This window comes from Balaenoptera borealis, assembly GCF_965194805.1.
Source record: "Balaenoptera borealis genome assembly, chromosome: X".
Lineage (NCBI taxonomy): Eukaryota > Metazoa > Chordata > Mammalia > Artiodactyla > Balaenopteridae > Balaenoptera > Balaenoptera borealis.
The window spans coordinates 40211557-40229346 of record NC_138881.1 but is presented as its reverse complement, the minus strand read 5'-3'; the positions used below and the strand labels follow the sequence as shown (position 1 = coordinate 40229346).

The 17790-nt window shown below is 35.1% G+C and overlaps 1 protein-coding gene across 9 annotated transcripts in view; it reads right to left on the bottom strand.

Annotated features, from left to right (window-relative positions):
* Positions 1-17790, bottom strand: part of KDM6A (lysine demethylase 6A) — a 206950-nt gene that overhangs the window by 7218 nt on the left and 181942 nt on the right. For all 9 annotated transcript variants that reach the window (XM_082378060.1, XM_082378062.1, XM_082378061.1 and 6 more), the window contains 3 exons: positions 17030-17144; positions 14333-14520; positions 13384-13525 (listed from right to left, as the gene is read on the bottom strand). In XM_082378060.1, coding sequence (XP_082234186.1) covers positions 13384-13525; positions 14333-14520; positions 17030-17144 — 445 coding nt within the window. The remainder of the gene's footprint in view (positions 1-13383; positions 13526-14332; positions 14521-17029; positions 17145-17790) is intronic.

Below are 17790 nucleotides of genomic sequence, written 5' to 3'. Positions count from 1 at the left end.
CTTCAAAATAAGGTCTTTTTCACAGGAAAATACTGCCTAAAACTCTGCAGTATAGAAAGATTTATATACTTATTTATACTTATAAATAAGTATAAGTATATAATTAAGTACTTCTAAATAAGTACTTATAAGTACTTCCTTATACTTATTTATATATAAGTATAGGAAGATTTATAGACTCCACTATGCTCCCATGTGGGAAAACAAACAAAAATGATAAAACAATACTATAAAAATAAATAAATAAAAATAAGAACCAGACAGGAAGCATGGTATTAGGTACTTCACACATATTATGCCATTTAGGACTCTTAACAACCCTGTGCAGGAGGCACTATTATCTCCACCCCACAAATAAGGAAACTAGGGCCCAGAGAAGCTGATATTATAAAGCTATTTTTAAGTGGCTGGGCTAGGGGTTTGTAAAAGCAGAAAATCTCAAGTTTCTCCCTCACTATCTTACACTGTACTATCTTCCTTCTGGTCTCTTTTCACGTCTTCTTACCCACTTTCGCCCTTCTCTTTTGAAGATGAGATTCTTGGGGCTCAGTCAGCACAGTTTTCCCCCCACAAACACAGAGCCTTGGTTCTGTGGAGTATTATTCCACTCTTTAGTCAGCAAATGAACTTTCACTTCCAATGCTACTAACTGCTTTGGCAGTTAGACTGTAGTTTATAATTTATGGCTAGTTTGGTAGTTTCATCTAGAAAAAGGCAATATACTACTTTTCTGCAAACAATAAAGGGTTAGAGTTAGGGTTGCTAAGAATAAATACTAAGCCAACAGTATTTTGCTTCTGAAATCACAGCTCCAGAATTTTTATTTTGTGAGATACTGGAATCTAAGAAAACCGACAGCTCTATTAATCTGATCTGACAACGAATAACCAAGTCGCGGTTTTCCCCCTGCCCTTATGATTTTTCCGTAACAGTAAAATTTTTTGTTCCTTCCCATTTTCAAAGGGTAGCAGTTGGAACAGAAGAAGAATTGAGAGAGACAGAGGCTCTTCTGTAGTTTGGGGTTAGCAGATGCAAACGAATACATATAGAATGGATAAACAACAAGGTCTTATTGTATAGCACAGGGAACTATTTTAAATACCTTGAGATAAACCATAGTGAAAAAGACTATAAAAAAGAATGTATATATATGTATAACTAGGACTTCCCTGGCGGTCCAGAGGTTAAGACTCTGCGCTTCCACTGCAGGGGGCGCAGCTTCGATACTTGATTGGGGAACTAAGATCCCACATGCCACACAGTGTGGCCAAATATATATATACATATATACACACACATATATATAAAACTGAACCACTTTGCTGTACAGAAGAAATTAATACAACGTTGTAAACAACCACACTTGTATTAAAAAAAGAATTCAATTTGTTAAAAAAATAATAAATCACTAGCAAAATGTGTAAAACTGTAGAAGACAGAAGATGCTGTTTTAAATACATTTTAGGAACAGGGTCAGAAATGATTTCAGGAGCTAGAGAAGCTGGGAATCAAACTTCCCTTTGACTTTTCAGGATCAGTCAGGATCAATCTGGTTTCAGGACTCAAGTACTGTTTTTAGTTGTTTGGATAAAAGACTACACAAAAAGGCAGATCTGGCTTGGAAGAAAATCACAAGGAAGAGGCTGACTGAGGGCTGGGTGTATTTGAGGTTACACAGAAGAATATAATCCAACCATAAACCCATCTGGCAAAGATGAAACCTAAAATGGGATGGAATTTTAGAAAACGGCTTGCCATAGGGGATAGAAATGAAAATATACTTGAAATATTACAATAAAAAAACTGAAGACAATAATATGAGGACAAATGATCATACACAGTATATTTATAAATCAACACATTAGGCAAAAGATAGACTTAGTATGCCATGGATGCTAAAAGGAGAGGGAGGCAGAACTCACAGTTTTCATAAAGTTGTCAATTTAGATGTGACAGGAAGGAGAAGTGGGAGGAAGGCACCTTCTAGGCAAAAGGAATTCCATGAGCAAAGGTAGTGCCCGGATTATTTAGGGAATAAACAACTGTTCTTATGATTTTAATCTTGGGGTGACGTTTCTGAGGTAAGAGAACAAAGGAATGAAGCCAGAGCGATATTACTGGGTTGGCCAAAAAGTTCATTCGGGTTTTTCCGCAACATGAAAAATCCGAACGAAATTTTTGGCCAACTCAATATATTACGTTGAAGTTAAGAAAACACTGGGAACTAGTATGACATTTTGGGGGTAACCTGACTACGTTTCCAAAGTAAGTTCCTAAATATCGGTGTGGAGACAAGATGAAGCATGGGTTAACTTGCTATGGCACTTTTAAAGTCTTTATGGCAACAATCTCTGCCACTAAGAAGCAGATGATGTACAAATTTTAAAAGTATACCAAGAAGTGCCTTGCCTTGCCCAGTCTCTCTTACTGAAGGAGCCATGTAGGCAAAGTGAGCCAACATGTGAGCCCTCAAAACTTCCCACCTGTCACTCCAAAGGTGGATTCCCCTAGGACAACAGTGAGTGTCTAAATGTCAGTAAGACATATAACAGTTTCATTTAAACCAACCACATGGCTGAAAATCAAGGTCTCAGTCAATGATAAAATGAGTATCTTAAGAATTTTAAACTCTCAGATAGAAAAAACACGCATGAAAGCAAATATATGTTAACCATGAGAATGCAGAGTTTTAGAATTTTTAGATTTTGTTTGCTCAATGTTATCACAAAGCATTGCATATTTAACCCAATGGTGTATTAGAAGACTCCCAAGGACAACAGCACTAAAATCTATGCTAACTATGGACTGGACTCAATTATTAGGCTAACAGCCTATGACTACAGAGTTGTAGAACACCTCATATATCCATTTAAACATGGGAATCAAAGGGAAAAGGGAGTTAATATTTAACAGTCTGCTTTAATTTATACTCAAAACCTCAGTGCTTGTGATAAAGTATATATTATATAGATAGGGTAATAATCTATAATACGTGTGAAAGAAAAGGGGAAACAAAAATATTTTTAGTTCTAAAAGAGATCGAACCTAGACTAGGGTGTCCCTAACTTGTCTGGACCATAGGATTCATCTAGGCCATTCACTGTGAAAGAGATTCCCAGGGTTCTTCACACAGAGCTCTGAATTTACTTATTAGGAACAGAGTCTAGAAATCTATTTTAATAAGAGTCTTGGTTGATTCTTATAATTAGGCCAAGTAAGAACCAGTCGAACCCCTTACTTCATCAGAAACAATGTCTAAAATTTGTAACAGTATTTTTCAGCAAATCACCATGTTTTTATGATTACAGCCATAAGAGATCAATCACAGAGAGAAAGCCAGAGAGTAGGAAACAGCACCAATTCTGGAGACTGCCTGGGTTCATATCCCAGCTTCACACGAAAGTCTCAGTTTTCTCAAATGTAAGGAAGGCACATCTAACTTACAGTACTATTATGAGGAGTACATATACATAAAATGCTTAGATTAGTGCCTGGAAGTTAGTGATCAATATTTAATCTTGGTATGTGAAATTTTAAAATTGTGTTAAAATAATTATTTAATGACTAAATTAATTTTTTAATTTGAAAAAATTGTGCAATGAATGCCAACTGGAAGGGTAATAGTTACACCTAAAAGAACATAAAACAGATTATTGAAAAGGTGTTAGTCTAGAGTCCAATAGGTCGGGATTTCTCAACATCAGCACTATTGTTATCTTGGGCTGGATAATTCTTTGTTGTGGGGACAGTCCTGCGCATTGTAGGATGTTTAGCACTGTCCCTAACTTCTACCCACAAACTATCAGTAGCACCCCTCCCACTGAAGTCATAACGCTGCCATATGTCCCTTGGGGAAGAGGGTTGGGGGAGGCAAAACTGCCTGCAGTTGAGGACCACTGAACTAGGTCCATGAATACTAACTTACTTAAAAAACAGGTGACTGACCCTTCTATAATTAATATTAATAATAATTATCACAACAGCTACCATTTACTGAGTGCTTACTCTATGCTAAGACCAATACAATACTCATAAAAGCTATTAGAAAGAATTATTATCCCCATTTTCAGAAAAGGAAATGAAGACTAGTAAGTTTAGTAATTTGACCACGATCCCCCAGCCAGTAAATGGAGAAGCTAAGACTTGAAGGCAGATTGGACTCCAAACAACTACACAGTGCTGCCTGTAATATTTCACTGGAATATTAAATAGCACACATTCTAAGACTGACTGAGTAAAATTAAAAGGGGAAGGCAAATAACAAACACATAATAACAAACACATAACACAAAGGGCAAAGGGAAAGCACATTAATATTGTACATATAAGACATTACATTTAAAAACTGAAATATAAAAACAGTGCTTTATAAGATGGTCAAAAGAATGACAAAATGATATGACAAGAAATTAAATTTGTGGGGAGTGGTTTTCAATGGACTTGGAACTGTTGAAATTTTAGAAAATTTATTTTCAACTACTGACTTACACCTTATCAGTATTTTTAGAATGTATTAACATATGGCAGATTATGGGGAGGTAGACAAGAGAATGTGTATTCTGAAAATTAACACTCTACTACTACTATTTTTTTTTAATTGGGGTATAGTTGCTTTACAATGTTATGTTAGTTTCTGCTGTACAGCAAAGTGAGTCGGCTATATGTATACATATATCCCCTCTTTTTTGGATTTCCTTCCCATTTAGGTCACCACAGAGCACTGAGTAGAGTTCCCTGTGCTATACAGTAGGTTCTCCTCAGTTATCTATTTTATACATAGTAGTGTATGTACGTCAGTCTCAAACTCCCAATTCATCCCACCTCCCAACATTCTATTACTATTTGATATGCTCCTCCGAAGTCTAAGACTTCCTAATATTGAACCTGTCAGAGGAAAATGGGCTCTTTGGCATTCTGATTTTTGACATTGTAAAATATACTGAACTACTTATTACGTGATTTAAGTGGAATAACAAAGTAGTTGAAGAAACCAGAGTTTCCAATGTATCAGAAACATACTATCATTACCTTAACTTGCTAATACTCCAACACGATTGCAACAATTTATACCATATTAGTTGGAGTTGGCCTTATCTACCACTGAGATTAAACCAGTTAACTGCATCTAAAAAGAATCCATTTATTCTGAAAGCCTGTTATCTACAGGGAAGTCTAATCATTACCAAGACTCTGCACTACTCACTTGCTACGTTATCATTTGATTCCTTTCAAGGATCCTATTAAAAGAAATACTTCAATGCTAAAACATAATGAATATATGAGTCTTATGAAAGTGAAGTGAAAAAGAGCCTTTGCACTACTAACTATATAGGGAGAAAATGTAGGCCAAGCAATGTATCTCAAATATCTGAAAATGGGAACAATGAATTTGTAAAGAATGAGGGTTTCTCTTAGCTCTCAATCAACTAGTTTAAAATTAAAATCAAAGGGTAAAAACTGCATATTATGAAGAAGATGGATAAAAAGCAGCAATAATCTCCCCACTCTCAACTTTAAGTTTTAAACTGCCTACTTAAAACTTCATTCACTCAGGATTCACTAATGAAAATATCTATAACAGAGTCTCTACTGGAGTGGGACACGGGTTTACCAAAGGTAAACGCCATCAACAGTTACTCTCAAAAATGTATAACCCAAATAAAATTATGAGAAAACATATCCAAAATATGGAACTCTATACAACACAAAGGTCTGCTCTCTTCAAAATAAAAATCATGAGAAAAGACTCTCATAGATTTAAAAGAGACTAAAGACACAATGACTACATACTGAATTCAATGTGAACCTTGATTCAATTTGGATGGGGGTGGGAGGGGGAGAGCTAAAGACATTCTGGGTAGTTGGGAAATTTAAATGTAGACTATGTATTAGCTGATTATTATTGAACTCCATATTTCTTATGTATGGTAAATGGTACTGCGGTTATGTGAGAATAAATATCCTTACTCTTAAGAGATACAGGTTGAAATATCTGGGGTGACGTGTCACAACATCTGCAAATTACTTTTTCATATAACTCAGCCAAAAAAGTATGTGCGCAAGTATGTGAATACAGAGACTGATAGGGAAATGTGGCAAAAACTTATCTGATGACTCCAGATGAAGTTACCTAGGTACTGATTGCACTATTCTTTCAGCTTTTTTTTTGTAGAATAAAAAAGTTTCAAAAGAAAAAGTTGGAGGAAAAAGTATAAGTAAGCTTGGGAGGGGGCATGCAGTAATGTGTTACAGGCAAATTTAATATGTTTTAAAGGATAAGATATATTAACATGGAAAAACGGTCACAGTTCAGTGAACTAAAGGAAGAGATCAGTAGCTTTACATTTATTGTCTTCCTTAATTCATTTCTTTGTGTGGGCACTGCTCTACTTTAAGAATGGCTAATGGTTCAGAAAACTCAACAGCTAATAATACCTTAGCAGGGATTACCTATCAGCCAGCTGAGAGATACAAATGTGTATCTCAGACTCCTTCTCTAAACAATAGAACCATATATCCATCTGATTACTTTAAAGAGATTCCCACTGAAACATCGTAAAAGGAATTCAAGTTCTACGTGTCTAAAGCCAGCCAATCTGGTAATCATCATGTCCTATATCTAACCCATTTCCTCTTTTCTTCCTTTACTCCCAGTTTCATCAATAAGCACAAATATCCCACTGCATGGCCCAAGACAAAGCCCCAGCAATACTGATTCCCCTCTCACCTCTACCACCCAATCAATCAATATGCCTATTTTACCTTCTATCCTTTGTCTTTCCTTTTGTCTGAAATGTAGCAACTACCTTCTAATTAATATGCCTCTAAATCTTCTGCCCTCCATTTAGTACTTCATCTTGCTGTCAAGTGATCTAGCATGCAAATTTGATCATTATTAAAAATATTAGAAATTCTAAAGGCTTCTCATTAGCAGCTGCTGCCAATGTGAAGTCTACTTGAAATTTTTAGCAACAAAAGTTTAAATCTATACTCTTCAGCTGATATAAATGAACGAGCAGGGCTTAATCCTGAGAGACATTTGAAAGTTTAGTCTAAAGGAGAAACTAAGCTTACTTGCAGCATATGGGGTATGTGGAAAAAAGTTTATGTTCATTTGAACAGTGAAAGGAAACCAAAAGAGAAGTTATGCACTGAGCTTCCACTAAAATGTTCCTAAGGAGTTAGGCTGTGAACTTTTCAAGTCAAGTTCACTGAAATATGAAAAGAAGTAATCAAGATAATGAATATTCCTTGAATGATACTGACTCATGCCAATGTAGGAGACATCTGGAAGAATGTGAAGGAGTATGAAGATTAGCGTATTTTAGAAAAATAGCTAGAATGTAGAAATTTTGAGATTTACTAAATGACTTACTCAGATAAAGGACTTTATGGAATTGTAGGGCTCTAAAAGACCCAACTTGAATTTAAAAGTGCAAAGAAAAAAACAAGAGTGGTGTTGACTTTTTAAAATAACCACAGGTAATTCATTCTCAAAATGATAATAAGGGATTAGTAGGTGACAACAGGAGAGAACATCATGTCCCATTATTAATCACTCAGTGCAAATACAGTTCATAATCTCTTATAGTCCCACAAATTTTTCATAAATTTTGCATAAACTCATTGGTGTTGAAACTTGACCTGGGGCTTTTTATAGTTTTCACTTAGCTCATCAGAGTGACTATTTATATGTTTTACTGCAGAAATATTAATGTGTTTGATGCTAGCACACTGCCACAAACTCTGGTGGGAGGGTAAAATAAATGTACTGTTTTACCTTTCTAAATCCAAAGAATTCTGAATACCAAAACACATTTGGCCTAAGGGGTTTAGGATAAAGGACTATGAAGCTGTAGTACTACTTCTATAAAGCCTTTCCTAAATGTTCCCCTCTCTCAGAAGCGCCTTCCTCTATGCTCTCCCATTTTTTTTTAAAACAGTATCTCCATCATTAAAGCAAAGATCATGTATTTGAACGTTTTGACTATTTCCCCATTTATTTTAAGCAGCCTGAGAAGTGATCAGATCCTTCTGTCACCTAGCACTATACCTGAGTTCCAACTCAGTTCATAATGTAGATTAAACAAATAAAAGAATGAAAAGAACTGGGTAGAGCCGAGTGAATGACTGGATAAGAAGGCACAAAGTAAATTTTCCTTAGATTCTTTATGGTTGGGCAGACTAAGCATTTAACCATGAAAACCTAAAAGTCACACATTGTAAATTCACAGTATTTTAAGAACTAAAAAAAAGCAATAATCCAGGGAGAAAGTTAAGGAAGAAGACCATCTTTGCAAATCTTCTCCATTCACTTGTTATGCCTAGGTGATGATTATTATTTTTTTTAAATAGCCTACAATTCATACGCTCAATGTATACTGAATTAATGCTTTACTGAAAGATAATTCAAAGAAGAAAAGGGATGGTGTGTAAAAATTGCAGTTCATATTAAAGACGGTTTAAAATACCAAATAAAGTGATAAAAATAGAAAATTCAAGCACACATCTAAAAGAAATGGAGAAATGGCTGACAAGGTAAGTGGGGGTCAGACTGGAGGTACACATGGGGATTTTAAAGAAAGTACATCTGTGCCTTTGTACATTTAGAATAGTTGGTTGTCACTGGTGACCTCAGCAAGAGAAGTGACAGGAGCATATAGAAAGTCAAATTGTTGTGGATGGTAGAGTGAACAGGAAGGAGATGAAGAAAATGACTCAAAGCAGAGGGAAGGAACTGCAATGGAGAACCATTTCTTAAGAATTGGTATAGCTCACAAGCCAGAACAAACTAATACCACTTCCCTTGTTGGCAGAATACTAGACTTGAGGAGCAAAGCAATGATGTGGATGTAACAGTTTTAAAGCGAAACTAAGCTTGCGGAAAAAGACTCCCTCTCTATTTCTGTAACAATATATTCTGTGTTGTCTTCTGACCTTTATCTAGTTCACCTATTTGCTTTTCTTAAATAGAAGTATTCCCCCAAGTTCTGTCCCCAACTCCCCCCTCCTCTTCCTCTCAAGGCAATCACGAGCCACTAGGTAGAAGATCCCCTAGTCAGTCAGCTCTGACTTTGCTCTCTGGAATCCTGCATTTACTACAGCTTCTAATAAACGGCTCTATACAACTATTTTACTGGCTCCTCAAACCTGCCACTGTTTCAAAATGAAGCCCCATGCCACAGATATATCCAAGTGGCTTTTACATAAGACAGATATGGGCTTAAATCTCGCTCTAACCAAATGGGTGACCATGGGATGCTGAGAGGCATACCTGAGATACAGTCTGGGAAGCACTTTGCTCAGTGCCTGGCTAAGGACCAAGCTCAGTTTATTAACTAACATTATTACTAAACCATCTAGAACTCAGACTTGAAAACCCAGGGTATCTTTGATTCACTTCTTTATCTTATCATCCAGAAGTTAATTCTATCTATTTAACTGCTAGAAACATCTTTATGAAACTCAAATTAGATCGTATTAGTTAAAAACCTACCAAAAGCTCTCCAACAGAATAAACTTAAGTTGGGCACACAACACATGATCTGCCACTAAGAACTTTTACAACTATATCTTTTTCTACTACTCATCACACACATTGTGTGTGAGCACACTCAAGCCAGAATATACCACCAACTGTTGTCAACATATATACAGCAGAGTTGCATCATATAATACATTTAAGTTCGTGCAAATACACAGTAGGGAAGGAAGTCAGAAGGGAGGGCAAAGGAGGAGGTATTAGGGAGAAAACGAGAGCAGGTGGAAGAGAAGATAATCTGAAGCGAGTACGCATTTACCTTTCCTCTAGGCAGCCGGACTTCCCCTGAGCTGCTCACAATGTAAGCAGCTTACCATGCTGAGTATGATTTTAGTAGTTAGTGCAACAGGGTCTCCCAACGTAAGCTGAATATTTTGTCTGGAGCTCTACTGAAGAAAAGGGATTTATTCCCTCACTGAAGGAAAACATGACTGTGTTGGACTGAAGGAGACATGGTATGTATATATACTATTGTGTTATGGATGAACTTGGGAATCTTTCTGATGGTGCAAGAGTTTGGTCGTAAGTTGGCTTTAGGTGCTATACCTCTCTCCTCTCCCTGCCTCCACATCTTTACCCTTCACACAAAATATCTGCTCCCCAAAATACACAGACTTCTCTGACTCCGTGGGGCTGGAAAGAATTGAGTGGGTCTGTTGCATTTCTTTCAATCTATTTATTTGTATGCACTAACTTTTACTTCAAGACAGGAACTATGCCATATACACATATACATACCCTCTCAGTGCCTAACCCAGAGCCTTGTATACAGTCAGCAAATATTCATTAAATGAAAGAAAGTATAAACAAAAGAAAGGGAGCAATGTTGGCTGGTGAAAAGTATACTTTCAGCAATAGATGAATGACTGTATTTTAAAAAGGAAGTTTATAGAGTAAGGCCTAGGGGTCTGGATTTATGGTTAACATTTTCAATCTGCATGATGACAAACAGCTTGCTAATCATATCTCGTGACAACTCAAGCTGGGAACAGAATTCTTAATATAATGAAGAATGCAATCAAGATTCAAATGATTGGACACTTTGTAGCACAGAGTAAAAATGGAATAAGGTAAGTACATAAGTGCATTTACTTAGGCTAAATAAATGTAAGGAAGGTATGAGGAACAACAGTATCACCAGTGATTTTAAGTAAAAAAATATTCAAATTATGTGTATCCAATTTTAACACAAGGCAACCTTAAGATAAAGATAATGCAGGTGTCAATGCTCAACATTTCAAATTTTAAGAGGGACAATGATAAACTGGAAGGAGTCTAGAAGGACGACAAGGATGATGGGGGTGAGCGGGACGAAAAGATGATAGAGGTCAGATGTTTAAATACCGAAGACCAGATAGGAAGAAGAGAGTATGACAATAATCTTTTCTCTGATTCCTTTTTCCCTCTTCCCCCAATATCCAATCTGTGAGCAAGTGCCGTGAGCTTTTAGCTCTACCACAGCCCCTACTTTAATCCCTCTTTCTACCCCCTTGGGTTAATGTCTGTCCAGGATGGTCTATCCTGTTGCAACTGCCTCCTAACTGACCCCCTACATACACTTCTAAACTTGCCCCTTGGAATCCATTCTCTACAAAGCAACCAGATTCATTTTCTTAAAGTTTAAATCAGAACCCATCCCTCTCCTGCTTAAAATCCTCTAATGGTAACCTGTAACACCCTGAATTGATTTATAAACTTACCATGTTCTAAAAGTCCATGCACAATCTGGTTCCTGGTCAGTTCACTGAGCTTACTGTTACCCCTCTCTCTCATTCTGCCATAGTCATACTGGTCTTTTTGCCCTATAAACATGCCAAAGTTATTCCCAATTCAGTCTTCACTTGCTCCCTGGGCCTGAAATGGTGTACCCCTAGATCTCTGCCTGGTTGACTCCATCTCATTATTCAGGTCTAAACACAAAACTCATCTTCCCAGACACCTTCCCTGACCATTTTAGAAAAAGCAGCACTCTCACCCTCACCCCCTAAATATTATCTATTTTGTCTTAGTCATATTATTTATCAGTAATTTATTCAACTGTCTGGAGGTCTGCCTTGCTCCACTAGAATTTAAGTCCTCTGAGGTCTGGGATTTTAACTTACACACTGCTATGTCTATCCTTAGAGCCTAGAACAGTGTTTGGTATAGAGCTGGTTCTCAAACACTTGTTGAATGGGATCTGATCTAAATCCCAAATATATTTAGGGAATTGGGACCAAATGACAGGTAGATTACAGGCCAATTTGTAAAGAACTTCCAAGAATTATAGTGAGGTAATGAGAATGTTCAAGAAGTTGCTGGATGCCCACAAATTATAGATGTTATAGAAGGGATTACTGCATTAAGCAGAAGTCCTAACTAAATGACCTCTAAAATCCTTTCCAATTATAAAATCCTAACCTATCCAAAAATGTAATCAGTCACTTTCAGTCTTCGTAGCTGTTATATATAAATTGTTTCTATACTGCACCATCCCTTTACCGTCAGGTGATCTGAATCAGCCTCTAGTTTATGCCTATTTCCAGCTTACTAAATATCTTCAGTGACTTTATGTAATTTTTTCTCCCAAAAGTAACCCTGAACTTAATATTCAGAGCAAAAGACCAATCTGAGATATAACAGGATAACCCCATTACCAATTACATTTATAGAGTATGGTACCTAAGATCCAACTTTTTAAAGGATTTGTACATTACTTGCTATGATTTGCTTTTTGTTACCTTTTGTCTCCCCCTACCACTTCTGCCCAGGACTAGAAAAACTAGTGCAAATGATAAAAGGAATAAGATAATCCACAGGCATGTTACCTTGACCCCACAGTTTTTGTTTGAATAAAATTTTAGATTTAGGTTTGAAATCACTTTAATAAGCTAGGATTCCTTTCAAAAAACAGTAGTTTGAAAACAACACATGCTGACCAAATTAATATAGCTGTAGGAAAAATACTTAAGTACTATTTTAACTAAGATGAAGACAAACTTATTTTATCAGTGAGTATAAAGCAGTGTATTTCAGAATGAGTTTTTGATATCAGTTCTTCAAAGATACTGGTCAAACAAATATGTTTGGGAAATACATTATAATCCTTCTCCCCCACACAAAAAATAATACCAACTTTATAGTCTCTAAAACATTTTACAAAAAATTAGAAAATAAAGGACTTGTTGAACTTTATATAATCCATCGTTTCCCATATTTCTTTGACCAGAATTCCCCACCTTTTGGGGTTAGACATAATAGTGGTAGAAAACACAGTTTAGGGAAACACTGCTATATAGCACTGTTTGAAAATATTACTTCTAAATAGATTTATAAAATAGCTAGGATAGAAACTGTGACAATAAATGAGAAGGTTACTGGGGTATATGTATTCAAATAACTTGAATTAAGTGTTTAAAGCAGGTAAGAAAAGGGACAATTATAAGATGGATGATTTAATTAAAAATTTTAAAATTAACGTTTAAGTCAAATCCCTATATTAAATGCTAATTTCTCTGTACCAGAAAATACTTTTGTGATGCCATTCCCTCGCCCTGATACTAAGTGCAGTCTTTCAATATTAAAACTAAAGTTCTCCTAGGAATTGAGTGGTTCAGCACAGGTTTGTTTGTGAATCTGCTGGTTTAGAATTATTTGTGCCTTTGTTCCTCTTTGTACCATAGTGTACTGACTATGGGGAAGGGAAAAATACTTTTAACATGTGGATTCTCTTATATTACATTTTGCTAGACATCTGGACCATTTTGTTTTGATGTCAACATAAGTCTATGGGGGGAAAAAGTACTGAATAGTTAACACTCCCCAAAAAGAGAGGGACTACAGCAGTTTTAGAAAGCACTTACTTAATCATTTCAAAAAGCTTTGGATCTGAGACCTTGATATTTCGTGCCATATTCCAGGAAAGATGAACCATGGGTACTATTGACTTCACACTTTGCAATTTGTTCCATTCGTACCGTTCCACTGCCAATTTATACTGGCAGGCTAGGAAAAAAAAAACAGTTATAAAGCAACCCAAAGTACCAAAGATATGAAGATAACCATTATCACCTTCTCAGGTGATATCATCAACACCAATTCTGAAAATCTCAAAACATTACAAAAGTATTTTTAATGTTTTTTTGATAATTGTGGTAATAATAATAGTAGCAATCATGTAAAGAGTGCTTACTATAACTTTGTGCCACGCATTTGTTCTGAGGTATTTCGATACACTATACCATTTAATCTTTACCATTACCTTATTAATTTTATCATTTCCATTATACAGATGAAGAAATTGAGGCCCAGAGAGGTTATATAACTTGCCCAAAGTTGCAAAAGCCAGGTCCTGGTCCTAAATCCAGGTCTTTCTGGCTCCAGAGGCCATATTCTTAATCTTAAATATCTACTGCCTGAAGGCAGGCATAAATCAAACAGATTTTGACATAACAGGGCTATTCATATGACATACCAGATAAAAGAAAAATTTCAAAGAATGAAATTTTGTACTTTGCTTTCTCCCATAAAGGGTTTCCTTTAAAAACCAAGCACTCTAAAAATTATTAAAAGTACCTCTTGTATATAAAGACATAAATTTGTTATTTGCTGAGATCTACAGTCTTGGATTTCTATTTGTTAACTTAGTATCTTGTACTACAAATTAAAATTTTACTCAAGGAGGCATTCTTCCTCCAATTTTTAGTGAGTTATATTCCAAGAAAAAAAAGAATAAACCCATCAGATAGAATCCCTTATAAATTAAAGTTGTTAGTTTTTTTTTTTTTTTTTAAAGCATATTCTTTAAAATACCTGTAAGTGGACCAACATTCCAAGCAATGTTGTTGCACCAGCCAATAGCCTGAACCCAATGCACAGTGCCTGCATTTATCCAGACCAAATCTCCAGGTCGCTGAATAAACCTATACACTGGAACATTTGCTTCATAAAGATCTTCAAGGTTGGGCCACCAAGAACCCATTAGGAAATTCAAATTATTTCTGGAATAAGAAAAAATATTGCAAATGGATCAAGTACTTTAGTAAGTTCATTGTAAGACTGAAAGACATTATCAAAAGTTTTTAAAAATATGCTCATTCATTGCACTTGAAACTTACTGCTTATGCAATAAGAAACTGCAGTATGTAAAGTGAGTGAAGTTACAGTTAGGTAGTAGATGACTTATCCAAAGATCAGTATTACTACCTTCCACTGATTTTTCAAAGATCCAAATGAAATCAAAAGCTATTTTTAAGTAACACTTATATATATTAACCTTTAATTTCATTTCACTACAGGCTATTTTGATCAAACCCTTTTCCTTGGCACATCTAGAAATCTCTAACAGGTAAATGGAAGGTGGAGTTGGCATCAAGTCATCTAAATCCATAAACAGGAACGCCATGGCAGATATATAAGTTCAATGTCTGAGGAAAAGCAGAATAGAAAACAGAAATGTTCTCTACTACTGTTTTGAATCTTAAGCAGGAAAGGGAGCAGCACGTCAGTCTCTGTACAGTTTTGATGACTAGCTAACTAAAACTATGCAGTTGAAAAAAAAACTTTATCAAAAATGAACATACATGCACAAATAACAATCATCACCACTACCACCACCACCGATACTTTGGAAACATTCTAAAGATCATATTACTAAGCTTTTCCTTTAAAATCTGGCTTCTTATTCTACTTCATCATGATATGATACGAAGTATTTTTTACACTACATACAGTGCAGAAAAACTTGCCTATAAAGCCAAATATGGTTGTAAACACAAATCCTAGTCCTGCTTAACCCATGTGTTGTTATAAAATTAGAAAAAACTTTCTAACCAAAAGCAAGCAAGCAATCAAGTAAGACCACCTAATAATCAATAGCTAAGTTAAAAAAACAAAAAATCAAACTTACAAAAAAGAAAAAAATCAAGCATCCTCTTTATCATATAGTCAAGTGAATGGTTATTTCATGACAGATATTATCTAAAGTCGTAAAACAAACTATACAGACATGGTCAAATCAGTTAATATCAAAGGAAGTATCCTTATGTGAAACAAAATTACACTGAAATGCAGAGGTAGCAAGTGCTATTTCTGCAACTTAGTTTTAAATTTACCTAACCCTTCAGACTTTTAAATTATCCACATGTTCAAGCTTTTTAGACATTATCTGCCTATTCTAATTATTCTTTATTCTCAGGTTGCCTCTACATTCAGATAGGAAAGAAAACTAAATCCTAACAATAGTCAATCCCTACTCAGAAATAATGAACAAGGATCACTGTACTATAGCTGCAATAATGTACTACTATCTCAAAGTTTAAGAAATAAAAATATTCCTGCAGCACAACAGAGATTTCCTACATGACACAGTTCTTTCTCTGCTACCACTAGATTGCTGGTCCAGTATAGATTAAAGTAGATCAGGTTATTTCATCACAGCATTTGAAACTTTAAAATTCCACATCTTGAGCTTTCTTACATTAAAGGAAACCTATACATTAGATAGTAAAGACAATAAAAGGTGATTATCTTTTGCTTGTATATAAAGAAATTTTGGATTATTATGGTTGTTTTTGCAACTATATTTACACTTCATACTAAATCAAGATATTTATGGCAACGATCTTTTAACCCATAATTTAAATATTATAAATTAGTATGTGGAATATGTGTGTAATTAGTTTTCAAAGTCTCTCATATGTAAATGTTTTTGGTGTTTTTTTCTCTCTTTATCTTACTGGGCTGGGGGGAATGACACCAAATGTATGTATAATTTATGTGTTTAACCATAATAATTTTCCAATTTTTAATGGAAAAAATATCAGGTTCTTAAGTAATGGAGTATTTTTTTTAAAACACAGTAAGACAAATAATTAAATTTAAATCAATGAAAACAATTCCAAGGTACCCTTTAATACAAGATAATTAAATGAACAGTTTCTAGGATCTTAAGGAAAGGAACATTTCCACTATGTGAGTTCTTTGAATTCTAGGAAACAAAATCTGAAGCTGCTGTTTAAATTTTATAAAATTCCTTTATAGGAAAAGTTGTCAATGTAGTTTTAAAAAGAATTTATATCATGACGATATAGCAAAGAGTAATACATTCAAGCTTGTGTTATTAACCACCTATAAGGGTACTCAATTATAGAATTCCTTCCACTTCTAAAACCATTTATAGTAGAATAATTTTTCTTTTAATACAGATCTTTCACATGAACAAGTATTTACACATCAATTGTTTAATGAACCCAGTAAACAACTCAAATTTCTACCCCCTAAATTCAAGACTATTACTACTACATGAAGTGGTTTCAAGGCATCTTTCTTAAAGTATTCCCAATAACACAAAATAATAGGTTTGTAATCAAATCATTTTAAATGAATTTTCTGCTGAATGGTAAGTGAAAACTGGTTACATGCGTTAGGATATCCAGCTTAGTAAGCTGCCCTTTACAATTACTATTTTTGAATAATTATGTTTAAAGAAAATTCAGTTTGGAAACCTACTTTTCACAGAAGTCATTCAGAACACCCCAGTAACCTTCAGGAACAACAAACCATTCACAGTCACCTGGACCAATATTTATGTTAACTGAACAGAAATTGTTATTTTCTTGATGACCTGAAATGTGAAAAGAAAAAAGTAATCAGCAGACAATAAATTCTATAGAAAAATGTGTCTTTAGAAATGAAACCTTGGAAATGTTCAACAGAGAATGCTCCAGTGCTATTCAACTGTTTATCTGTATAGCATTTTTGTGTCAAGTCTAGTTTTAGAGCTGAGTTTGGTCAACTCCTAACTTATTCAGTAGGAGCTTCTGTGGAAGACAACCTAAATCATCGTTAAAAGCTTAGGTTTTGAAGCCAGGCTCCTTCGCTTAGTCATTATGTGAACCTGGGCAAGTGTCTAAACCTCTGACTCAGTTTCCTGTAAGATTTGATGATAATGATTCTGGTAAGTCAATGGGTTGTTCTGAGGATCAATGAAGTAAGGACTGCTTCTAATAGTGCCTAATACATGCTATGTAATAAATATTAGCTATTATTGATATTGTTACCACTTCTTCCTTGTGAACTAATCCCCATTTCTCACAAGTAGTATTAGGACATCAGTGAAGAGGCAGGAAGTCTAATTTTCAAAATGTAGCTGCAGGAGTGGTATCAACAAAGATGGCAGAGCAGGGAACTCTGGGGGAACTTGCCAGAAACACCAAAAAAAAAAAAAAAAAAAAAAAAAAATCTAGTGCAAACTGTCAGAAGCAACCTTA